The following is a 26,918-nucleotide window of genomic DNA, read 5'->3' as shown; positions in this document are numbered from 1 at the left end:
ATGTGCTTCCGGTACCGTGTCCATGTCTCACACCGTACAGGAGTGAGCTGAGGACCCTGCGTTGTACACTTTGAGCTTCGTCGCAGTGCTCACACCGCTGGGTTGGAGGACTTTGAAGCGCAGCCACCCGAGTGCCTGGCTGGCCTTTTGGATCCTGGCATTGATCTCATGGTCTAGGGACCTGTCATTGGCGATGGTGCTGCCCAGGTACTTGAAAGTGTTGACGTTAGAAAGCTGTGTGCTGTCGATTGTAATGCGCGGCTGGTTCATTGGCCTCCCTGGTGCAGGTTGGAACAGCCCCTCTGTTTTGCTGAGGCTGATCGTCAGGCCAAACAGTTTTGTTGCGGTGGAGAACCTGTCCACAATGGTTTGGAGATGATTTTCTTGGTGGGCCATGAGAGCACAGTCATCTGCAAAGAGAGCTTCCAGGATGAGTCTCTCTGTTGTCTTTGTTTTTGCGGTCAGGAGGCCAGCGAGCCATCCAGTCAGTATTTGATGTAGACGCCCAGGTCTAGATCCATCACAGCATGTTGTAATACTTGGGTGAAGTATAGGTTGAATAGCACTGGAGTGAGGACACAGCCTTGTTTCACACCATTGGAGATGTTGAAGCGATCAGAAGTCTCTCCACCAGATAGGACTTCCCCTGTCATGTCGACATGAAAGAGCTGGATCAGTTTGACGAATTTTGCTGGGCAACCGAGCTCGCTGAGGATTACCCACAATGGGTCCCTGTTCACTGTGTCAAACGCCTTTGTCAGGTCTATGAAGACAATGTAGAGACTCAGGTTCTGCTCAAGGCATTTTTCCTGCATTTGCCTCACTGGGAAGACCATGTCGATCTGGTCGGAAGCCACATTGTGATTCAGGCAGGTTCTGCTCTGAAACAGATGAAAAGAGGCTGTTGAGTATAACACGGGCGAGGATCTTTCCGGCAGTGGAGAGTAGTGAGATGCCTCTGTAGTTGTCACAGGCTGCTCGTGAGCCTTTGTTCTTGTATAGGGCTACGATGGAGGCCTCTCTGAGTTCTGGGGGCATGTCTTCCTCTTCCCATATGCTGGTCAGCACTATGTGGAATGCCTGGAGCGCCTTTCCATTTAAGGCCTTGTACACCTCGGTTGGGATCCCGTCTTTACCGGGTGCCTTGCCTGCACTCATTGGACTTCCTCTATTGAAGGAAAGACGTCAAGTTGTTCAATGGTGCAGTTTTGGGGGATCTGGTCAAGGGAGCTTTGGTCGATTGAAGAGGGTCGGTTGAGAAGCTGACTGAAGTGTTCTTTCCACCTGTTGCTGATGCCTTTTTTATCTTTTATGAGAGTGTCACCGTCAGAGGATAGCAAGGGAGTGGTGGTGGGTTTTGATGGCCCATAGACAGTCTTGAGGGCACTGAAACATTGTAGTTTTTCATACCAGCAAAATGCTGGATTTCTTCTGCCTTTTTTTCCCACCATCGGTCTTGCATCTTCCTGATCTCACGCTGCACCGTGGCCTGGAGAGACTTGAATCTGTCCTTTTTTAGGAGCAGAGTTTGGGTTATTTTGCCACTCCATAAAGGCTTTGTTCTTTTTGCTCAATAGGTCTTCAATAGCAGTGTTGTTCCCGTCGAACCAGTCCTGGTGGTTGCGCTATTTGGGGCCTAGGACTGCCTTTGATGTTTCCTTCACTGCCTCTCTGAACTGGTTCCATTTCTCGGTTGGGCTTCCAGTGAGTGGTCCCTTGGCAGACAGCTTGTGGTCCAGGCAGGACTGGAATGTTTGCAAATAAGATGGATCTCTAAGACGACTCACGTTGTAAAATGCGTGAACTGTCTGGGCGCGTTTTGGATGGCGAGGCGCAATGTACATTTGAAGAGTTGCTCTAACCAATCGGTGGTCTGTCCAGCATTCAGCTCCTCTCATGGCTCTGGTGATCTGTTCGTCCTGGATGTCTCACCGGCATACAATTATGTAGTCAATGAGATGCCACTGTTTTGATTGTGGGTGCATCCACGTTGTTTTATATTTGTTCGCCATTCTGAACACAGTGTTCGTGATGGTGAGTTAATACACTGAGCATTTGCTGAGTAGCAGTAGGCCGTTGTTGTTCATTTTGCCCACACCGTGTTTGCCGAGCACTCCTTTCCATCTTTCATGGTCCTGTCCAACGCGGGCGTTGAAGTCTCCCAGTAGTATCACCTTGTCATTTGTGGGCACTGAGTGCAGGACGGCACTCAGGTCAGAGCAGAACTGCTCGATGGTCTCCTCTGTGCTGGTCAGTGTTGGGGCATATGCGCTGATGATTGTGGCATACCGGTCTTTGCTGAGAGGCAAACGGATCTTCATGAGCCTCTCGCTGATGCCCACAGGCAAGACTGGCAGCTGTTTGAGCAAACTGGTCTTGATGGCCAGGCCAACACCGTGGATTCTGTCTTCATTTGAGGCTCTACCTTTCCAGAAGAAGGTGTATCCAGTGGTGGGTTCGCTGAGTGATCCCTCTTCTGGTAAGCGTGTTTCACTTAAGGCTGCGATGTCGATGTTATATCGCGCCAGTTCTTTACCGATTAGAGCTGTTCTTCTCTCAGGTCTTGGGGTATTCTCTCTATCAAGTAATGTCCTGATGTTCCAGGCTCCTAGTAGGAGTTTCTTTGTATTTTTGTTTTCTTTGATTTCGACCTCTTAAAGGGATGACCCGCCAGCCGCAGTGTGCTGACCGGGTGTTTGTAGGGCAGGCAATGTTTGGGACACCTTTTCTAGTCCCCTCCCTTGATTAGGGTGAGCAGTGCTGTGCTAGAGAGGGCTGCTCAGTCGCCCAGGATGCTGCTGAACGTCCCTGCTGCCCACAGGGCCGAGTGACCACTGGCCCGTGGGCCGCCTACGTGCAGGATCGTGACTACAACTGCCAGTGGTCACCTCCACCTGTTGCATCACCACTCCCCCATTGCCGCAGGTCTTGAAGAGGGTGGACGGGGTCAGGATAGATGAGTGTGCACAAAGATACTTGTGTGTGAAGGAGATTTAAGTGGAAAAGTCGGTGCACAGAGACAGTCCCACTCTCTTGGCATTGGAAGCCTGGGTCCAGTGGCACGAAAAGTCGTTACACCTGGAGACTTCCTCAGCTGCATTGGATGGCCGTGTTGTCTTTTGTGCTCCAACACGCCCTGAGCACTCCACAGTGCTTTGCTGCGTCGCCCTCTCAGCCGTTGAACCTTCTTATTGGTTTCTTCCCTCTGTTCAGCCGAAGCAGTCTTCACATGCTGGGTGAGCAAAGCCCGGGTTCACCAGGGGTCGGTGACGACCCGATGGCTACCCTCACAAGGTTTAGTCGGCCTGTCGAAGCCATTGTCCGGGGTGTGGCTGCTGCTGCATGCTAGCAGCTACTGGGAGCCACCAGTGAGAGCTGGGTGTCAGGTAGGGGTCCGAGGCTGGAGAGCTGCCCTAGGAGGGCACGACAAGCCCTCCATACCAGAGATATTACCCCTCCCTGAGCACCCCATACACCCCAAAAAAGGCCTATACTAATATATATATATATATATATACACACACATATACAAAAAATGTTTTATATTATATATATGTAAAGCTGCTTGGGGAGGGGGTTTCTTCTACTCTTTACAAGGAGAGACTGACATCTCCTACTGGAGGGCACCTTAATTCACTATTTTTCTATAGGAGGTTGCCAGTTATATGGGGGAAAAATGTGTTACTTATATAAAAAGGTTGGACTGGATATATTTAAAAATAGGGTTGCCAGAAATTTATATTAATTCCAAAGAGATTTATTTATAATTTATTTACAAAATGTAGAAAGAATGAAGTAAGAAAATCAGAGAGAGGTTAGGGTAAGATATCTATCTTAAGCACTAAGTAATTTACTGCTCACCCTGGGCAGAGAGAGTTATTCCTTAGGCCTTGGCAAAGCTGAGGACCTGGGGAAGTTTCTCTCAAGAGGTAAGTCTCTCCTGAGGCTAGTTTTCTTAGAAAATCCAACAGTTAAGAGTCAGCTTTTCACTCACCACGTGTCAGTTCAATGGAAGAGATTTTAGAACAACCTCACCAGGAACAGGGTCTCAGGTCCAGTCAGCCTCCACTTCAAAGAATGAAGAACTGTCAGTAGAACTCACTCGGGAAGTTGTAACCCCCTTTCAAAGACACTTTCTATTGGGTCACTTTTTGTGTCTTCCCCTAATTTTATGTCTACCAATCACAATTGAAGCTTTGCATTAAGACTGCCCAGAGACAGTTTCATTTTTATTTGTCACCCACTATTGCACATGTGGGTCACAGATCTCCCCCAGTCAAGTGTGAATTTGGTGTTTACACCTTTGGTGATTAAATCTAAAAATGGGCAGATCTACACCCCCAACTTTTATGTAGGGTGTTTACACTTTTGGTGATTAAATCTAAAGATGGTTTACAGGGGTTACAATTTAATCTTCACAATAAGGGGAGAGTTAAAATTAATCTTCACATAATCTATGATTACTAATACTAATCAATGTATATTTGGGAGTAATGCACAATTTCATCCCACACAATATTGTAATGAAACTAAATTTAAATCTATTTCTTCATCTATTTTCCCATCTAGCAGATTAGCTATCATTTCCTAAATGAGTGTTCAGTTTAACTGCCTCAGGACCTTTCCTTACATGGTTCTCTGTGTTTAGAGTATCCTCTTTGCTCCCTTTTCTATCTTCTGAAATTCTTCCTTCTACCAAACTTTTAAGCCTCAAATCAAGGGATGCCACCTATATAAAGATTTCAGTGATCCTTCTAAACTTTCAGAGATCATTTGCCTTAATACATTTCACACATTCTTCTTTCCCCCATATTTATTTGTTAATATATCTTAGTAGACATGTATGAAGTACCTCCTCTGTGCTAGGTAATGAGCTAAGTTCCAGGAACATAAATATGAAAAAAAGTCAGTCCCTGCTTCCAAGAAGCTTACAATATAGAGGAAGAAGACAACATACAACATAAAACCAAGAATTGTGGATTAGGGGAAAGGTACCACATCCTGGGACACAGTAAAGAAGTCAACTAAGTTCCACATTGTGGAGCCAACTGAGAAATGAGTTATCTGTGCCAAGACCTCTCTTTAAATTGAAGGTTTGAAATTAGTACCTCTTTCCTCCAAACAGGAGGACAGAGGGTAGTGATGAGGTGGAGTACCAAGTCTGATGGAATCTTGCAGGATGATGAGGTTTTCCCATTGGGATTACTTGGGCATGGGGGAGAAATGCAGCCAGGAGAGAAATGAAGAGTTTTCTGTGCAGAGCTCCCTGCTTAAAAGGAAGTTTTAGAGGTTAGGGTTCTACCCTTCAATCAGAGGAATCTTCCCTATTTGCTTGTTAGGAACTGCTTTTTCTTTCATTTTCCTCAGTTCCTTGTATTTGAATTTGTTGAAGAATTAAAATACTTATCAGCATAAGTAATGCTATAAATTAATATTTCTCCTGATGGAGAATAGATTTTTAATAAAGCATGTCTACAATGATTGGAAAATTCAATTCTTTGTGTGCAGTATTGGTTAGAGCCATCAACATCTTGCAGATATAACATGTTAGACACTTTTGTATTATATATGCTAGCAATAGATTAAAGGAAGTTCTTTGAGGACATTACACATTTCATTCTCATTGAACATAGGAAGAATTAATGGACACAGAAGAGGAACCAAAGAACGATGGCATGTTAATGGTCAATAATGCCACTAGAGAACAAAGACATGATGAAACTCCAAATTCTCCGAGTGAACTTGGAGCTCACAGCATGTCACAGAAGTGTGCTGTTAGAAAAGGTAAATTATTGTTTTGATAGGACCTGTGATTCTGTCATTGTAAGAAATTGCCAGTGAGGAAACCTCTACCCATGCAGACTGGGAACTGTTCTATAGCTTATATTCATAGGGAGCTGACTGGGGGGCACTAGAACGTTCCATGACTGGCCCCTGGTCACACAGAAATCTATCAGAATTGGGCCTTGAACCCAGGCCTTCTTACTTCCAAAGGCGGCCCTGTCTCCACTATGGCATGCTACCCCTTCAAGCTATAGAATAGGCTTGCAAAACTGTCCATTGGTAAATTGCCATCGTAAACCCAGAAATGTGATGTGTTTTGGCCTAACTGTGAAGTATGTTGAATATTAACATTCTTTTTTGTTTTTCATTCTTTTTCCTCACAATATTAAGTGTGCTTAGAAAAAACAGCTTTTGTGATAAGATAGTCTCATAGAAAATTTCCACTTAGCTCCAAATTTCTTTCTTTGAAAGACCCTACTTTATCCACAATCCCTGAATCCAAATATCACTGACTTCATTGGTTTCTTCTCCAGAAATTTTTTCTATTCTTGTATTTATGTAGTTTCTGCTGAAGTTGTTATAACTAGATCTATTTTGGAAGTTTTCTAGTCCCCAGCAGCATGTATCTTAGTTATTAATATGGTTTTTTCATCACAATTTTGCAGATCTGATGTCAGCATTCACAGGGGGAGAGGAAGAAGATGCAGAATCACCCTGGGATTCAGAGGTATTTCCTATTATTCTGAACTGTCAATATGGAGTGTGATTGTAAAAATTGTATTTCCTATTTACTCCATTACTCAAGTATTGCCAATAGTTGTGGTGCCTCAGAAGTGCAGGTTTCAGAGCTGAAAAGGACGTGAATACTCTCTAGTCTAACTGCTTGTTAACACCTGAGGAAGCTGACCGCCACAGAAGCCTAGGTCTCACAACTCATTAGGGATGGAGGCAAGAAGAGAGTCATGAGTCCCCAGCTTTCAGGCCATGCCCTTTCCACTCCCTCCCTCTATGCCTCACCACCTTCCCAAGACCAGTCACTGCTGCACTCCTTCATTCGTTAGTCACCCAGTCATTCAGTGAGCAAATGCCATTGGGCCGTGTGCTGTGGCAGGAATTCACTGATATTCAATCAGGTACCTGCCTCCCTCCAACATGAGTGCCTCTAAGGGATGAGGCCAGACAGAGGAACATCAAAGACGATTTCATGCTCCCCTACAATCAAATGACTGCACAACTTGTATGCAGAAGAGGAGGTGACCAAAGGGAAATGTGGCGGCAGTGATGGTGAATCCAGAAAGATGTCCTCAGAGAGGAGGCGATAACTAGGGCTTCATGAAAGGGTGAAGCTCTGATGGACAGAAGGAAGTAAAGATGCAAGTGAGGATTTTACAGAGCGGGGGTTGGCAGAAGGCCTCTCATAGGGAATACGAATTGCTCTGAAGTGATCGCTTTAGGATTTTGGACAAGATTTGTGTAAAGGAGCCTCCTCATGCAGGATAATAATATTTTGATCATTTGTAATTGTAGGAAACCTGTTTGTGATCATGATAAATGAACTGGAGCAGGGGTATGTTAAAGGCCAATAGATGTCGATTTAATAAGCTTGAATAAGCTGAAGGGGATGAAATAAACTAGAGTGATTGTGGAAAGAGAAAAGGTTAAATAATAGCTTGTTCATTTTATTTCATTTTGAGACAAAGATCATTATTAGAAATGTTACTTTCTTAATTCCAAATTCATTCCAAATTTAAACGAAGGAAGCATTTCTATGTCTGAAGAAAAATAAGACATTAACACAAATGAAATCACAAATCTCTATTTTAACTTACTTTTCTATATATCTACAAAATAAAAATCCTCATCCTCCCTCCTTTCAACACATAGGATATTGTCAGGGAGACCAACATATTCATATAGATGAAGTCTTTCATGTTTTATCTTTCTGTTCTCCTTCTGGAGATGAATTCTCATAAATTCCAGTGTTTCTTCTGTGGTTGTGTATAATGTTCTGCTGGTTCTACTCATTTCACTATTCATTACCTCAGAAAGCTCTTTCCTGGTTTTTATTAAAGTCAGATTAGTCATCATTTCTTATGGTACTGTAGTATTCCATAACATTCATATATGACGATTTGTTTAACCATTCCACAATTAATGGGTGTCTCCTCAGTTTTCAATTCTTTTCATCACCACCAAGATGGCTGCTATAAATGTTTTAGAACATCTGGATTCTTTTACTCTTTCCCCAATCTTCTTGGGAAACAGACCCAGCAATACAATATGTGTACAGAGGTTCATAAGGCTTGGGTGTGACTCCAAATTACTCTTTACAATGATTGGAATAATTCTCAACTCTACCAATAGCACTTTTCCACATCCCCTCCACTTGTTTGTTTTAGAGAAAGATTGAACAGACTGTATTGATTACTCAGCTACAAAGAAGAAAGGCAAGAATGGCATTTTGAAGGCTGTGAACTTGGAACAAATGTTCATATCACAAAGAGAAATGGAGAAGTTAGAAAGAGTTGGGCGAGGGGTTCCATGATGACAGGTTATGGTAACTTTTTGATGTTAGTTCTCAGAAAACATTAAACTAGAGCTATCCCACAGACTGCTAGAATTTTAGAAACTTGAAAGGGACTAAAAGTTAGGGAGTTTTCCCTGTCTTCTGGCAAAAGGAGATTAAACATCAGGATGGCAGAAATATTCTTCTTGTAATTGAGATAGAGACAGAGTTGAAGGGATTAACTCACAGGTTTGTACAGGAAATGATCAATGACAGAGGAATGAATTTTGAAGATAGGAAAAGGGCAATGAATATGCCTATGCTTATTAAGTATATATAAAATGGAGAATGGAAACATTTTTATTAGCATGTATTATATAAATAATCACAAGCGGTTTGGTGGCCATACTATCTGTTCAAGACATGAAGCATGAGAACCAGAAATGATATGAAGAGAAAAAAGTACATATTCTTAGTGTGGGAGACCACTAGAGAAGCGAATACTTGCATTGAGTATTTGCCCTCAACTGTCAACAATGAATTGTACAGTACAATAATAGGTTTGGGTGATGTGTTTAACCTAAAACTTTTTTGTGTGTGATATTGGGGAAAATATTGGGGAGTTTCAAAAGGATGGGGTCCTCTCTTTTTTCCAGAATTCACACACTTTTAATACCTTGAGCAGTTTGTATTTTCTAGGCCCCCTCAATATTAGTACTCTATGTAATGTATAATGTATCTTTGGCACCCCATATATTGCTTTCTTCTCCTATACTGTTAGCATATAGGAAAACTGTATTTTAAAAGTACAATAAAATATTCTAACTCTCCTAACAATGATTATTGAAAGATAAGAAAAATAATTACTATGACAATATTTTATACTACACTTATAGAACATTTTCTGACATTAATTTGAGTAATTAGACATTTGTCAGAGGTTTTTGTCATATAGGTTTTTTCCAAAATTGTTGATTCCTTCTAATTTTGGTTACATTGGTTTTATTTGTACAAAAGGTTTTTAATTTAATGTAACCAAAATGATTTATTTTATATTGTGTAATATTTTCTAACTCTTTCTTGGTCTTAAAATCTTTCCTTTTCCATAGATCTGACAGTTACACTATTCTATGTTCACCTAATTTACTTATATTTTCCTTTTTTATGTTCAAGTCATTCACCATTTCTGAGTTTATCTTGGGGTAGGGTATGAGATGTTGATCCAAACCTAATCTCTCCCACACACTCTTCCAATTTTCCCAGCAGTTTTTATCAAATAGTGGAATTTTTGTCTGAAAAGCTGGGATCTTTGGGCTTATCATAGACTGTCTTGCTGAGGTCACTTACCCCAATTCTATTCCAGTGATCCTCCATTCTGTCTCTTAGCCAGTACCAAATTGTTTTGATGACCACTGCTTTATAGTGTAGTTTGGGATCTGGTACTGCAAAGCCACCTTCCTTCACATTATTTTTCATTATTTCCCTGGATATCCTTGATCTTTTGTTCTTCCAAATGAACTTTGTTATATTTTTTTCTCATTCAGTAAAAATGTTTTTTGGTAGTTCAATGGGTATGGCACTAAATAAGTAGATTAATTTGGGTAGGATGGTCATTTTTATTATGTTAACTCATCCCACCCATGAGAAGTAAATGTTTTTCCAATTATCTAGACTTGGGGCTTCCATGTTTTTGATAAGTTCCAATTTAAATTCTTCAAGAGCTTGTGGACAATTTCCAATTTTTGGAAGGTTTTGTTGTATTTGTTTGAATTTTCTCTTTTATTTCCTTTGTAGCCTAGGTTTTTCCTCTATAAAATTTTTCAAGGGTTAACCATTTCTTATTTTTCTTGGTGGTGGGAAGTTGTTGTTCCTGGGCACCATTTTCCATCAATGTGGAGGTTTTTCCTTCCTTTTTTGTCAGAAATCTGAGTGAGATGGGCAAAGGTCTCTGTGTATGGAGTGAAGGAGCAAGGATTTTGCTTTAGGTCATCTCTTGAATTGCTACAGCTTCTGATGTTTGTTTCCCTTCTCTGAGCTATCTTCCTGTGAGCACCCACATTCTGCACTCTTCACCCTGCTGGGCTTTCAGGTCTAGCTGCTTTCAGGAGTAGGTCCTCGGTGGACTTAGCTGCCAAGGACCCAGAGGTGCCTGTTGTTTGCTCCAGAGGAGTGATTCTAGTGAGCTCTGGCTCTGAGTTTGGCTCCGTAGATGGTGTGGGGGAGGGTAGATCAGCTCAAGTTTTGGTGGGAGATTTTTCACCCACTTATAGTATGGAAATGCCCAAATCCCACATATCTTCAATGCTGCACCCTATTGTAGAGTCCCTTAATTCATATGAATTTGATTTTTCTGGTCTTTTGAGGCAGTCTGTATCTGTAGGTGCTGAGGAGAGGAAGAGTCCTGCGTCTAGACTGCAGCGATGTTTACCCAGAAGTTACTGAAAGTGATTTTGTTTATTGTATTTTCTGTTGTTGTTCCATGATCTCTTGCCATTGTTTTGGAAGTCTAGTTGTGCCTTTAGGTAGCAAAATCTAACTATGTGCCCAATTTTCCCACAAAGGAAGCATCTCTGGCCATTGGATCTTTGCCTATACTGCTGGACATCTCTTCTTGGTTTGTAAGATTGTAAAGTGGTTATGTATTTGATTTCTTCAATTTCTTTTTGTTTGATGGTATCATTTGCTTCTTTAAACTGCTGTTTGAAGTCCTTTATAATTTCATCTTTCTCCTGAAAATATGTATGTGGAAGTCTTTCTTAAGTCCTCAAGACTAAGTTCTTCCCATCCTGGGCAGTGTAATCTAAAATATGGGCAAGCTGCTTCCCTTAATGAATTGTCTCCTGATGTTCTGGAGTTTATCTTTGTTTAGGTTTTGAAATCCTAAGATGTTTTTGGTAGCTTTGATGACCCTCTCTAGATGAATGGATGGATGAGCTCTTGTCTCCTGCCTCAGTTTCTCAAATCTGCCCGAACTATCAGGTTGTTTTGTAAAGGATTTCATTGCCTTTACCAGATCTTCACATGCCCTTCTTCAATATGATGGGTTTTGATTGTTGTATAGTTCTAAGTCTGTCCACTGCTCAGGCCAAGAGGTAAGGTTAGGGTAATTCCTGGTGTCTTGTATAAACGGGTCTTTCTCTCTGTAGGCAAAAAGCTCAGTTAACAAAATTTTCAAATCCTGAAAAGTTGGATCAAACAAGTGAATGATGACATGTTTGAATTCCTTGATTTCATTGAATGGACCTACAAAAATTTTTGGCATTCTAGCTTTTAAACTGTCCAGGTCGGAGGCAGGGTCAAAATGGTGGCATAGAGGCAGCAAAAGTTTAGACCTTGGAAAACCCTTCCTCACCCATTACAAACTAAATGCTCCTAGAGGACTGAAAATCAAACCTAACAACAAGGCAGAGCCAAGGAACCCTCCTGCTGGACTCAACTTAAAAGGTACACCCCCAAAAGCCAGAATATGAGAACACTACACTTTAAGGGGAAGGAAGAAGGAGCCTCCCATGACCCCTCCCCCACCCAGAGCACTAAGCCTCCAGTGGCAGCTGGAACTTCTGGGCAGGCAAAGGTGCTGCTCTGGAGGGAGTACCTTGAGGGCAAATGTGGGCCAGACTCAGAGCATCCAACACAGACAATGGGGAAGCATTTAGAGCACAGAGCAGGAGGCATAGTTTCAACAGCTGAGACACTCCCTATTGTCCCTCCCCCCACTTCTTGAGGTTTTAGCCTCAGGGTACATTCAGCAACCCAGCTGGACTTAGTCCCATCAAAACCTTCAAAGGGCTGGGAAGCTCAAGCTCCAAAACCCCTCCCCGACAGACTGCAGTACTTAATCCCTTCAAAGCCTCTAGAGTTCATTGAAGCTCAAGATGCAACAACCATCTCCCACAGACTTCACTGAAAGATTTACTATCAAAGCTCCAAGGGTGAAGGCAGAAAGAAATGCCGAAAACCACAGAAAAAGAAAGGAACAAGAACTCGGGCAAGAGCAGGGAGTAAAGAAGGGGTAAATATGAGCAAAGAACCGGAAAAAGAAAAAATAAATTACAATCAACAGCTTCTATACAGGCAATGAAGAAAGAAGGATGAGGGAACTCCAAGCAAAAATACAGAAGCCCCAGTGAATTGGATGCAGGTTTGTGAAGAACTCAAAATACAATTCAAAACACAATTAAGAGAGGCTGATGACAACTGGGAAAAGAACTTAAAAACTAAGATAAGGTATCTGTAAACAGAGGCACTTGAACTAAAACAAGAAAATAGTGTCTTGAAGGCCAAAATCAACCAGCTTGAAAATGAGGCAAAGGAGAGAAAGATGAGGCAAAGAAGATGAAAGATGAGGCAAAGGAGATGAAAGATGAGGCAAAGAAGATGAACAATGACTTCCAAAGGAAATCAGACCAGAAGGAGGAGGACCAAAAAGCCAGGGATGAAATATAGTCTTTAAGAACCAGAATACAACAACTAGAAACAAACAACTTCACAAAGCAGCAGGACACTAAAACAAAATCAAAAGAATGAAAAAATTGAGGATAATATGAAGTATCTATTTCATAAAACAGAAGATTTATAAAATCACTCCAGGAGAGACAACTTAAAAATCATTGGTCTACCAGAAGACCATGACAAAAGAAAAATCCTGGACATCATACTACAGGAAATTATCCAAGAAAACTGCCCTGATACTCTAGAAGAAGAGGGGAAAGTTGAGATTGAAAGAATCCACAGATCATCTTCTGTACTTAATCTCCAACTGACAACACCCAGGAATGTTATAGCCAAATTCAAGAACTATCAGACCAAAGAAAAGATATTACAAGCTGCCAGGAAGAAGTCATTCAGATACCATGGAACCACAGTGAGGATAACACAGGATCTGGCTGTATCCACACTGAAGGACTGAAAGGCATGGAATATGATATTCCAGAAAGCAAGGGGACTAGGTCTACAACCAAGAATCAACTACCCAGCAAATCTGACTACATTCTTGCAGGGGAAAGTATGGTCATTCAACAAAATAGAAGAATTCCAAGAATTTGTAAAGAAAAGACCAGACCTAAACAGAAAATTTGATGTCCAAGCACAGAACTCAAGAGAATTATCAAAAGGTAATTAAGAAAGAGGGAAAAAAGAAAAACAAAACCAAAAAAACAACTTTTTTTAAGAGACCCAATAAATTAAAATGATATGTATCTCTATAAGAAAAGGGATCATTGTTAACTTTTAAAAATTATTATTATCACCTGGGCAGCTAAAAAATTACACTTAGAGGGAACAGTAACAAACTGTATAGGATGAAATGCCAAGACATAAATATGTATACAGATATATGTATGCATAAATACATACATGTATGTGTGTGTGTGTGTATATATATATATATATATATATATATATATATATATATATATATATATATATATATATATATAACTAGAGCTAAAAAGAGGTTAATACTAAAAGAAATTGGAATGAAACAAAATAGGGGTAAATGTATATGTCACAAAGAAGTTCATGGCAGGAGGGGGTAGAACATCAATACACTGGAAGGGTAAAGAGGTTGGAGATAAGAAATACTGACCATACATTGAAATTGACTCAGAGAGGGAAGAACAATCCTATCCATTGGGGCACATAATTTATTTGCACCCTATAGGGAAGTCAAAGGGCAACAGATGGAGTGGTGGGAAGGGAAGCAGTACAAGGGAGGGAGAGGGTGAGGGGTATTATAAAAAGACTGTAAAGAAAATAAGTGGGGAAGAAGAAGGGAGGGGTGTAGAAAGGGAAGTAATTTAAGGATGGGAATTAGGGGGACAGATTAAAAACAAAACATAGGTGTAGAAGGAAATAGGGAAAGAATAAAAGGCAGAACTAGGAATAGAAATCAAAATGCTGGGAAATACACAGCTGGTAATCATAACTTTGAATGTGAATGGAATGAACTCGCCCATAAACCCAAGCAAATAACACAGTGGATTAGAATCCAAAATCCTACCATATGCTGTCTACAAGAAACACACATGAGGAATGTAGACATGCGTAGGGTAAAAGTAAGAAGATGGAGCCAAATCTATTGGGCATCAACTGATAAAAAGAAGGCAGGAGTCACAATTGTGATATCTGACAAAGCCAAAGTAAAAATAGATCTAGCTAAAAGAGATAGGTAAGGTAATTACATTCTGATAAAAGGCAGTATAGACAATGAGGAAATATCAGTACTCAACATGTATGCACCAAATGGCATAACATGCAAATACCTAAAGAAAAAAAAAAACTAGTGGAGCTCAAGGATGAAATACATAGAAAAACTATACTAGTGGGAGACCTGACCCTTCCTCTAGCAGAACTAGATAAATCAAATCAAAAAATAAATATGAAAGAGGTAAGAGAAGTGAATGAAATGTTAGAAAAATTAGAGTTAGTAGATATGTGGAGAAAAAGAAATAGGGACAAAAAGAAATACACCTTCTTTTCAGCAGCACATAGTACATTCACAAAGATATACCATGTATTGGGGCATAAAAACATTGCAAACAAGTGCAAAAGAGCAGAAATAATAAATGCAACTTTGTCAGATCACAATGCAATGAAAATAATAATTAGTAAGGGTAGATGGAGAGGAAAATCAAAAATTAATTGGAAATTAAACAATATGATTCTCCAAAATCAGTTAATTCAAGAACAAATCATAGAAACAATAACTACATAGAAGAAATTTACAATGATGAGACATCCTTTCAAAATCTATGGGATTCAGCCAAAGCAGTACTCGGGGGTAAATTCATATCCTTGAGTTCATATATTAACAATGTACAGAGGGTAGAGGTTAATGAATTGGGTTTCCAAATTAAAAAAAAAAAACTAGAAAGTGAACAAATCAAAAATCCTCAGATAAAGACTAAATTAGAGATCCTAAAAATTGAAGGAGAAATTAATAAAATTGAAAGTCAAAGAACTATTGATTTAATAAATAACACTAGAAGCTGGTACTTTGAAAGAACAAAGAAAATAGACAAAGTACTGGTCAATCTAATTTAAAAAAGGAAAGAAGAAAACTAAATTGACAGTATCTAGTATGAAAAGGGAGACCTCATCTCTAATGAAGAGGAAATTAAGGCAATCATTAAAAATTATTATGCCCAATTATATGGCAATAAATATGGTAATTTAGGTGATATGAATGGATATTTACAAAAATATAAATTGTCTAGACCAACAGAGGAAGAAATAGACTACCTAAACAACCTTATATCAGAAAAAGAAATTGAACAAGCCATCAAAGAACTCCCTAAGACAAAATCCACAGTCCAGATGGATTCACAAATGAATTCTATCAAACATTCAAAGAAAAACTAATCCCAATATTATACAAACTATTTGACAGAATAAGCAAAGGAGTTCCACCAAATTCCTTTTACAACACAAATATGGTACTGATTCCAAAACCAGGTAGGTCAAAAACAGAGAAAGAAAACTATAGACCAATCTCCTTAATGAACAGAGATGACAAATCTTAAATAGGATACTAGGAAAAAGACTCCAGAAAGTGATCACGAGGATTATTCACTATGACCAGGAAGGATTCATACCAGGAATGCAAGGATGGTTCAATATCAGGAAAACCGTCCACATAATTGACCATATCAACAAGCAAACCGACAAAATCTCAATAGATGCAGAAGTCTTTGACAAAATACAACCCTCATTCCTATTGAAAACACTAGAAAGTATAGGAATAGAAGGGCTTTTCCTAAGAATAATAAACAGTATTTATCTAAAACCATCAGCAAACATCATCTGCAATTGGGGATAAACTAGAAGCCTTCCCAATAAGAGCAGGAGTGAAACAAGGATACCTATTATCACCTCTATTATTTACTATTGTACTAAAAACACTAGCTGTAGCAATTAGAGAAGAAAAAGAAATCGAAGGTATTAGAATTGGCAATGAGGAGACCAAGCTGTCACTTTTTGCAGATGATATGATGATCTACTTAATCCCAGAGAATCAACCAAAAAGCTAGTCGAAATAATCAACAAGTTTAGCAAAGTTGCAGGATACAAAATAAACCCACATAAGTCATAAGTATTTCTATATATCTTCAACACATCTCAGCAGCAATAAATAGAAAGAGAAACTTCTTGGTGTTTGGAAGTTGTTTTTCCTGGGCATTGTTTGCCATCACTATGCTGGTTTTTCCTTCTCTTTCCAGTCAGAAGTCTGAATGAGGAGGGAAGGCTCTCTGTGTATGTAGCTAAGAAGCAAGGTTTTTGCCTGAGACCACCTCTTGAGTCTCCCCAGCTTCTACTCAAGGTCTGCACTCCAGCCTGCTGGGATCACATGTCTAGCTGCTCTCAGGGCTGGGGTGGTCTTAGCCATCTGCCAAGGACCTAGAGGTGCCCCTCTCTCACTTGCTGATTCTAGTGTGTGCTGGCTCTGACTCTGGCTTTGTAAGTGGGGTGGAGGAGAGTATATCAGCTTGCATTTTGGTGGAAGCTATTTCATCCCCTTATAGTGTGGAAATGCCCAAATCCCAAGTACCTTCAATGCTCAGACCTTCTGTGGAGTCCTTTCGTTCATATGAATTTGATATATTTGGCCTTTTGAAGTAGTCTGTATTGGTAGGTGATGAGGAAAGGAAGAGTCCTGGTTCTACACTGCAGCCATGTTAACCTGAAAGTCCCTTTTTTCTTTCTAATTTGGTTCACAATCTCAAATCTGAGCTCCTCAAGAACTTGAGACCAATTTCCGTTTTTTTAAAGGTTTGGATGTGCTTACTTGTTTATCATCTTCTGCTGTCTCCTCTGTAGTCTGGGTAAAGATTTTTTTTTTTTGGTATTTGTGAATTGTATTTCTTGGGTTTTGGTGGCCATTACTTTTTTCCTTTCAGGTCATAAGTTTGAGTGATGAGGAAGGAGGGTGATTTTTGTATTGAGCTCCAGAGAGGTTTTTGCCCTGAGGCTATTTTTGAGTCTCTACATTGGCATCTCCTTTGTTCAGCCCTGCCCTATCACTGTACCCAAGCTCTGTGTTCTTCAGTCTTCTGGGGTCCCAAATCTTGCTGTTCTCTGGGGCAAGTCTGAGGTGTCCTCAGGAAACTCCGCAAAAACCTACAGGTTGCACCAGGCTTGTTCTGACTCTGGTGCCATAGGTGGATTGAGGGAGGGGTGATGAGCTCCCACTGTGGTGGGAATAATTTTGCCCCCTTTAGCATGGAAATGCTCAAACCCTGTCTAGCTTCAATGCTGTGCCCTACTTTGGAGCCCCTTCAGTCATCTGATTTTGTCTTTTCTTCCTTTTGGGGTACTTTATATTCATCAGTAGAAAAGAGAAGAAGCTTGTTTCTACTCTGGGGCCATTTTAAACTGGAAGGCCCTGCCTTAAAATTTTGCCATTATTTATATTTATGTCACTTCTGCTTTATAAGTCTAGTTGAATCTCAAAATTTTAACTTAAATGACTACATTTTTCTGGGTTATCTAATCTTAAGCCAGAAACATAAACTGGAAAAGTATAGGTGAGGTTGTCCTTTTGTAGAAAATGTTACATAAAAAACATTTATTTTACTTTCTGTAGAACTCTCATTTCTTTCTAAGTGATGCAAACTCTTCATAATTTAGTAGCAGAAAACATTTATTCCTGCTCTCTACAGTTAACTTTCTAACTATATTGTTGATCTTTTTAATTGTTAAGACTGCCTCTGAAAGTCTCCCCAAAGGATCTATGAGACACATATCTGCCATCACAAATCAAATAATAAAAGAAAGTATTTCAGGTGGACAACTTGAAGGTAAGATTATAATAAATAGTTGAAGTTGTTTAAAAAATGTTAAAGTGGCTCCTAGAAGCCTGTTCCGTGTCAGGAGAGGAACTCAGCATCAATTGTGTATAATATAAGAATGTGCAAGAAATCTTAGTGCCACTAACAGAACTATGCAGTATCACTGAAGGCTTGTTTAAGAAAAAGCAGGAAAAGAGGAGGTAAAAAAGGAATGTACTAGGAGAAAAATCATGAAGGAGAGGTAATGGAAGGAGAGTGGAAGAGTTCAGTGAAAGACAGAAATGTTCACTTGCTCCAAGGATCTATGAGTAGATTGTTTAGATGTTTTCAAAACTGCTACAGATTGCAAGCAATAGCTCTCTGCACCTTGTCTTTGTTATAACCATCTTCACTAAATTCTTGGGCCAAAAATTATTTTCATTCCTGACTTTTGATGATGATGCACACACACAATACACACCTAAGGAGAAACATTGTTCCCCTGAAGCAGCAGATCCTATCCCTGCCTCTCAGGAATTAGACACATGTCCTAGCTATCCCATGGAAAATTGGAGTGCTTTCTTTATCAGTCAGAAAACATTGCCAGCCTGAGTAAAGAAAAAGAGAGCCAAAGTTAGAGGGAGACTGGGCATTTGGTCTATTCTCTCTCTTTCCAGATGAGTCCAGTTAATGCCTTTTTTAGCCCAGTTGAGCAAGTACAAAACTTTAACCAGAGGTTAGTTATAATACTTATATTACAGATGCGGTTAGAATAAAGAAAAGGTACAGGATTGTATTTGTGCTATTTTGGAAGTACCTGTTTTAAAACTTCTGCCAATATCTTAATATTTTGTGTATAGGTATAATAAACCTAATTGATCTAATACTATAAATAAGCAGTGTTTTAAAAACAACTTTAAATTTGATTTCTCTCTTCTAAAGATGGAATAATTAACTAGAAAACTATAGGCATGAGGTGGTCCTTTTTAAAAATTTAGAATATTTTTCCATGGTTCAATGCCCCTCGTCCCTCGCCACTCCCAAAGCTGACAAGCAGTTCCACTTGGTTATACATGTATCGTTGTTCAAAACCTATTTCCAAGTTATTCATATTTACAGTAGAGTGATCTTTTAACATCAGAATCCTAATCATAACCCTATAGACCCATGTGATAGATCGTACGTTTTTTTCTACATTTCTGCTTCCACAGTTCTTTCTCTGGATGTTCTCTGGACATTCTTTCTCCTAAGTTCCTCTGGATTGTCCTCAATCATTGCATTGCTGCTTGGAGCAAAGTCAGTAATATTCAGTTGTAGCAGTGTATCCGTCTCTGTGTTCAATATTCTCCTGGTTCTGCTCTTTTTGCTTTGCATCAATTCCTGGAGGTCGTTCCAATTCACACGTTCCAGTAAATTATTCCTGTCAGTACAATTATATTCCATCATCAGATACCAGAATTTGTTCAGTCATTCCCCAATCAGAAGGCAGCCCTTCATTTTCCAATTGTTTGCCACCACAAAGAATATGGCTATAAACAATTTTTTTACAAGACTTTTCACTTATTGTATCTTTGGGGTATAAAACCCACAGTGGTATGGTTGGGTCACAGGGTAGGCATTCTTTTATAGACCTTTGGGCATAATTCCAAATTGCCCTCTAGAATGATTGGATGAATTCACAAATCCACCAGCAGTGTATTAAGTGTCCCAATTTTTCCACATCCCCTCCAATATTGATTAATTTCCTTTGCTGCCATATTGGCTAGTCTGCTAAGTGTGATGTGGTAATGAGGGGGTCCTATTGAAGAAAATGTGATTTCTTGTCAGTATTTATGTAAACAGGTTTTTTCCCATGAATATTGAGCTAAACCTGTCAAAAGGGTTTTTATATATTAATAATATTGAATAAGTAATTCTGAGTTTCTAAAAAGTTTTGTTATTTACAATTATTTTCAGAATTAAAAGTTTTTGTATTTCATTTCCTACCAATATTTTATATATTATATTCTTTCATGAATAGATCAAGAAACTTTAAGATGCCTAAACTAATAGATATAAGAAAGATAGGCATGCCAGTTGACAATGTGGGTGTGGAAAGAAATGAAAATATATAGTTTACTGTTAATTCTACAAGTGCACAGTTAAGTAGATCTTTTCAGAGTATTTGTTTCTAGCACCTGAATTTCATGATGAGAAAATGGGGCATGAATTGTTTGAACTCTGTTTTATCTTTACTGTTTCCATATTGCCTAATATATGCCTAATAACTAGGGAATCATTCATAGTATGAGCACTTGTAGTATAATTGCATTAATCACACTTTTTGCTGCCAAATTAGAGAATCAATTTTGTAATTAATCATCTCTGCAGTTTGAGTATCTATCTCTTATAAAGAATGACTTTTTATGTGTGTGTCATTGATGAGCAGGCTTTTATATTAGCATATGTACACATATTTGATTCCCTGGAAATCTTATCTATTTCAAATGCAAATTGTATGTTGCACCAACACTATATTCTTCTTGTATTTTGAGTAGAATCATGTATTCTAATTACTGTCATGCAAATGACTTAATCAGAATTACACCAAATCAAAATATTCATTCTATAAGATATTCAACAAGCCTATTCATTTTGCATAGTTTGTTACTGAATCATACTATTTAATTATATTTGATAATAAAACTTTTATTCCCTTTTTAGATTCTTCTGAGAAATATCCTAACTTTCGAGTAATAACATTGATATTTTAATTTATTACTCAATACTTATTTATTTTTTTAATTCATTTTGAATATTTCTCCATGTGTGGATTGGGAAAAAGGAGGGAAAAGGTAGGAAAAAAAGAAAGGAATGGGAAGGAAGGTAGCTGCTGCCACCCCCACCCCCCCAGCACCAATAGGGAAATTGACCATGTTTTTCTTCTTAACTATAACTAGGCTAGGGAGTTAAATTAAATCAAGCCAGACTCTAGTGATAGTTAGATAGGTTTATTTGGGTAAGAACATAAAGGTTTGGGAAAGCTAGAGAAAATTAGCTCTCTAGTCGTAATGCAGGGACCAAAGCCCACTGGGGGCAAAAAGGCTCTCTCAATCTGAGGAAAGGGCAGTTTCTGGAGAAAGGGCACTCCTCACTGCTCTCTTCTCTTATACTTTCTCAGACACCTTCCATAAAGGAAATGTGATATGTTTGTGGAAGTTGGGGTAGAGAGTCCTGGGAGACTACATCTCCCAGGGTTCAGAGCCATTCCAAAATGCACACATAGTTACCTGATAAATGATCCTTCCTGTCCCTCTTCCCTCCCTGGTTCCAGAATAGACAAGCAATTCCAGTGATGTATATATGTGTCATTGTTCAAAACCTGTTTTCATATTATTCATATTTGCAATATCCAAAACCGCAATCATACATGCATCAAACTGCCTGATCAGTCATGTAATTTTCTTCTGCATTTCTACTCCCACAGTTCTTTCTCTGGATGTTAATAGCATGTTTCTCACAAGTCCCTCGGGATTATCCTGGATCATTGCATTGCTACTTGTAGAGAAGTCTGTTATATTTGATTGTGCCACGATTTTTCAGTCTCTGTATACAGTGTTCTCCTGGTTTTCCTCCTTTTGCTCTACATCACTTCCTGGAGGTCTTTCCCATTCACAAAGAAATTCTATAGTTCATCATTCCTTACAGCACAATAGTACTCCATCATTGTCATATACCACAATTTGTTCAACCATTCCCCAATCTTGGGACACACCCTTATTTTCCCATTTTTGCCAACATAAAAAGTGTGGTATAAATGTTTTTGTCCAAATATTTTCCCTTATTATCTCTTTGGGGGTACATACTGAGCAGTTGTATGTGTGTTTGCTAATATTTATTGAAAATTTTCAATAAAAGTGTGTAGTGATTTAATTATCTTGTTTCATAGCTCACTCAACCTACTCTTGAAATGAGAGATTCTTTCACAAACAAAGAAACAAATAAAAAAGGAGCTAAGGAAAAACAAGAATCAAGCAAGTTAAAATTAAAGTATGAGTATGTTAGTAGCTTTAGTAGCGGGTCAGAGATAGTAAAGAGGGAAATGTAGGAAGGAGGTAGAAAATATTGCCTCACTAAATACTCTACGATTGTTGATCTGAGGAAGTCCAACTCAACTCCAACAAAGGCTCCCTCAGGTCACGATCTCCAACCAGGAGTCATGGCAGTCTCTTCAGGAAGAGTCTTACCAGCACAGACTCAATCTCCAACACCTCCACTTCTCTGACTAAATAAGTTAAGATTAAAAAAGTTTCCTTTCAAGGATTTTGATAATATATTCTTTGAGATGACACAGGGATAAGAGATTAATGAGGTCATAAGAGCTGGTAATTAAAGAATGTGGATACCCTGAATAAATGAATAAAGAAAAGGAAACAGTTGTTTTCCTCGTCTTACCTAAGAGATAAAAAAATAAAGACATAAATGTAGGTGGTAATTGGAGGGATGATTCTGTGAAAAAATTTAAAGAAAGATTGTGTCCAGGATATAAAACTGATAGGCTGATTAAATTCATTATTAGCTTTTTATAATGTTTCCAATTGAGATTCTCCCAGTACTTCTCAGGAAAATGTGACTTTTAGAAGTTCTAAGCATTTGCATTTTGATGGGAATTATCCTTGCCAATCAAAGCCACTTACAAAATGTCAGTTAGGATCCTTAGAATTTGGAAAGTTTTCTTTACAAAAAGATGAAAGCACTGTACCTGTAACAGAAACTGGGTCTTGGACCTAGATTTAGGTTTATAATTCAATTAAAAAAATACAGTCACGCAGAAGCATTGTGAAACACAGCTGCCTTTAAAAAAGAAGACAGTAAAAAAGGTTTTGAAAAGCCATATAGAGTGAGCATTCTGAATTTTCCAGAGGTAGATTATTTGCTCAGTTTATTACATCCCAATCTTTATTATTATAATTAATCAGCAAAATAAATGATAAAGTCAGGGGATGACAAAATTCACTATGTCTCTTTACTCTTCTTATTCAAACTAGAACTTGGCATATTTCTTTTTAAGAAGTATTTTGATTCCCCCTATCATCAGTGTAAAATATTCGAGGAACAATAGAAAGAGGGTATACTTTAGACTTATGTCTTGAATGAGTCTTCTGTCTAAATAACTATAATTTCTCACTTAATTTTTATGCATTTCAAATATTAAACCATTAAACATTTAAATTCACATCTAAAATCATATTTGGTCCTTAATCCGAGGGTTTTAAATTTGTTCTTTTTCAATTTATTTTTTAGTTGCATGCCCAATTCATTAATGTCCTCTTTCCCTTTTTTTTAATATATTTTATTTGATCATTTCCAAGCATTATTCGTTAAAGACATAGATCATTTTCTTTTCCTCCCCCCCACCCCCCATAGCCGATGCGTAAATCCACTGGGCATTAGATGTTTTCTTGATTTGAACCCATTGCTTTGTTGATAATATTTGCATTAGAGTGTTCATTTAGAGTCTCTCCTCTGTCATGTCCCCTCAACCGCTGTATTCAGGCAGTTGCTTTTCCTCCATGTTTCCACTCCCATAGTTTATCCTTTGCTTATGAATAGTGTTTTTTTCTCCTGGATCCCTGCAAATTGTTCAGGGACATTACACCGCCACTAATGGAGAAGTCCATTACGTTTGATTATACCACAGTGTATTTAGTCTCTGTGTACAATGTTCTCCTGGTTCTGCTCCTCTCACTCTGCATCACTTCCTGGAGGTCGTTCCAGTCTCCATGGAACTCCTCCACTTTATTATTCCTTTTAGCACAGTAGTACTCCATCACCAACATATACCACAGTTTGTTCAGCCATTCCCCAATTGAAGGGCATCCCCTCGTTTTCCAGTTTTGGGCCACCACAAAGAGCGCAGCTATGAATATTTTTGTACAAGTCTTTGTGTCCATTATCTCTTTGGGGTACAGACACAGCAGTGCTATGGCTGGGTCAAAGGGTAGATATTCTTTTGTCGCCCTTTGGGCATAGTTCCAAATTGCCCTCCAGAATGGTTGGATCAATTCACAACTCCACCAGCAATGAATTAATGTCCCTACTTTGCCACATCCCCTCCAGCATTCATTACTTTCCTTTGCTGTCATGTTAGCCAATCTGCTAGGTGTGAGGTGATACCTCAGAGCTGTTTTGATTTGCATCTCTCTGATTATAAGAGATGTAGAACACTTCTTCATGTGCTTGTTAATAGTTTTGATTTCTTTATCTGAGAACTGCCTATCCATTTCCCTTGCCCATTTATCAATTGGAGAATGGCTTGATTTTTTGTACAATTGATTTAGCTCATTATAAATATGAGTAATTAAACCTTTGTCAGAGGTTTCTATGAAGATTTTTTCCCAATTTGTTGTTTCCCTTCTGATTTTAGTTACATTGGTTTTGTTTGTACAAAAGCTTTTTAGTTTGATGTAGTCAAAATTATTTATTTTACATTTTGTGATTCTTTCTATATCTTGCTTGGTTTTAAAGCCTTTCCCCTCCCAAAGGTCTGACATGTATACTATTCTGTGTTTACCCAATTTGCTTATGGTTTCCTTCTTTATGTTTAAGTCACTCACCCATTTTGAATTTATCTTGGTGTAGGGTGTGAGGTGTTCATCTATTCCTAGTCTCTCCCACACTGTCTTCCAATTTTCCCAGCAGTTTTTATCGAATAGTGGATTTTTGTCCCAAAAGCTGGGATCTTTGGGTTTATCGTATACTGTCTTGCTGAGGTCGCTTTCCCCCAGTCTATTCCACTGATCTTCCTTTCTGTTTCTTAGCTAGTACCAAATTGTTTTGATGACTGCTGCTTTGTAATATAGTTTTAGGTCAGGGACTGCAAGGCCCCCATCATATGTGTTTTTTTTCATTATTTCCCTGGATATCCTTGATCTTTTGTTCTTCCAAATGAACTTTGTTATGGTTTTTTCTAAATCAGTGAAGAAGTATTTTGGTAGTTCAATGGGTATGGCACTAAATAGATAAATAAGTTTGGGTAGGATGGTCATTTTTATTATATTGGCTCGTCCTATCCATGAGCAGTTAATGTTTTTCCATTTGTTCAAGTCTAGTTTTAGTTGTGTGGCGAGTGTTTTGTAGTCGTGTTCATATAGTTCCTGTGTTTGTCTCGGGAGGTAGATTCCTAGGTATTTTATTTTGTCTAAGGTGATTTTGAATGGGATTTCTCTTTCTAGTTCTTGCTGCTGAGCTGTGTTGGAGATATATAGAAAAGCTGATGATTTATGTGGGTTTATTTTGTATCCTGCAACTTTGCTAAAGTTGTTGATTATTTCAATTAGCTTTTTGGTTGAATCTCTAGGATTCTTTAAGTAGACCATCATGTCATCCGCAAAGAGTGATAACTTGGTCTCCTCCTTGCCTATTCTGATGCCTTCAATTCCTTTATCTTCTCTAATTGCTACTGCTAGTGTTTCTAGTACAATGTCAAATAGTAGAGGTGATAATGGGCATCCTTGTTTCACTCCTGATCTTATTGGGAATTCATCTAGTTTATCCCCATTGCAGATGATATTAGCTGTTGGTTTTAGATAAAACCAGAAATGAGTGAGAGGATGCTGACCAATTGCTAGAGAGTTTTCTAGGGGCAGTCGGATATTTGTTAAATCACAGGTCTTTTACTTGTACTTAAATAAGCACATAATTTTAAAAATAAAATAATTATATCAAGTACTATGATTTCCTTTTAGGTTGAAGAACAAAAGAACAAGCCTCAACACAATGTAATGGAAACAATGGAAGAAGAAAATGGAGTTAAATTAACTGAAGATAAAATGGTTGTCAATGTTAATGAGCTGGTATTTTCTGTAAAGAATAATCAGCACACTAAAAGTGAGGGGAATAAAATTCCTGTAGAAGAAATTCAAAAAATGAGCATTGATTGTTCCACAGAAATTTCAGCACTTGTGAAAAATCAATTAAAGTGGTAAAAAAATATTTAAATGGAGTATTTAACAGTAAGTTAACACTTTAAAGTAAAAGTAAAACTTTATTTTGAAAATTGGAATTCAGATATATTGTACATTAACTTCCAGCTTTTTTCCCTTAAGAATGAAATAAAAACCCAAATATTCTTTCTCTTTTACTTTCAGTTTGTTATTCTCTTCTGAAAAAAAGGAGTCATTCTACACTGTTAGAGGGAGTTTCCTCTCTTGCAAAGTCCTTAGCTAGTGAAATGACAGGTTTAGGCAACCATCAAAAGATTCTACAAGGAAAAAAGGCAGAGCCTTAAGGAGCCAGAGTGATAAACTAAATCTAGAGACTTCTAAATATTTATTTTATTTGATATTATGTACGGTAAGCATTAGAAACAAAACAAATATAGGATTTGGATTAGGGTTGGGGTTAGGGTTAGGGTTAGATTTAGAAACGTATTTAGAGTTTTAGAGTTAGGGTTAGGGTTAGGGTTAGTATTTAAGGTTAGGGTTAGAAACGTATTTAGGGTTAGGGTTAGAAACGTATTTAAGGTTAGGGTTAGGGTTAGGGTTAGGGTTAGAAACGTATTTAGGGTTAGGGTTAGAAACGTATTTTAGGGTTAGGGTTAGGGTTAGGGTTAGAAACGTATTTAGGGTTAGGGTTAGGGTTAGAAACGAATTTAGGGTTTAGGGTTAGGGTTAGGGTTAGGGTTAGGGTTAGGGTTAGGGTTAGGGTTAGAAACGTATTTAGGGTTAGGGTTAGGGTTAGGGTTAGGGTTTAGGGTTAGGGTTAGGGTTAGGGTTAGGGTTAGGGTTAGAAACGTATTTAAGGTTAGGGTTAGGGTTAGGGTTAGGGTTAGGGTTAGGGTTAGGGTTAGGGTTAGGGTTAGGGTTAGGGCACGTATTTAG

At 38.6% G+C, this 26,918-nt stretch overlaps 1 protein-coding gene across 4 annotated transcripts in view; it reads left to right on the top strand.

The window, feature by feature from the left end:
- The window catches only part of LOC100032400 (ankyrin repeat domain-containing protein 26-like), a 130,919-nt gene extending 104,740 nt beyond the window's left edge, over positions 1 to 26,179 (top strand). For 3 of the 4 annotated variants that reach the window (XM_056797343.1, XM_056797342.1, XM_056797344.1), the window contains 3 exons: positions 5,634 to 5,784; positions 6,450 to 6,511; positions 25,785 to 26,179. In XM_056797343.1, coding sequence (XP_056653321.1) covers positions 5,634 to 5,784; positions 6,450 to 6,511; positions 25,785 to 26,024 — 453 coding nt within the window. In that variant the 3' untranslated portion in view covers positions 26,025 to 26,179. Of the gene's footprint in view, positions 1 to 5,633; positions 5,785 to 6,449; positions 6,512 to 17,990; positions 18,088 to 25,784 lie in introns of all 4 variants that reach the window. The other variant, XM_016426917.2, reaches the window with a different exon arrangement.
- Positions 26,180 to 26,918: the final 739 nt, after the last annotated feature.

The sequence above is a fragment of the Monodelphis domestica genome, chromosome 5 (genome assembly GCF_027887165.1).
Source record: "Monodelphis domestica isolate mMonDom1 chromosome 5, mMonDom1.pri, whole genome shotgun sequence".
Classification (NCBI taxonomy): Eukaryota; Metazoa; Chordata; class Mammalia; order Didelphimorphia; family Didelphidae; genus Monodelphis; species Monodelphis domestica.
Note: the sequence above shows the minus strand (reverse complement) of the source record. Positions and strands in the feature narration are given on the sequence as shown.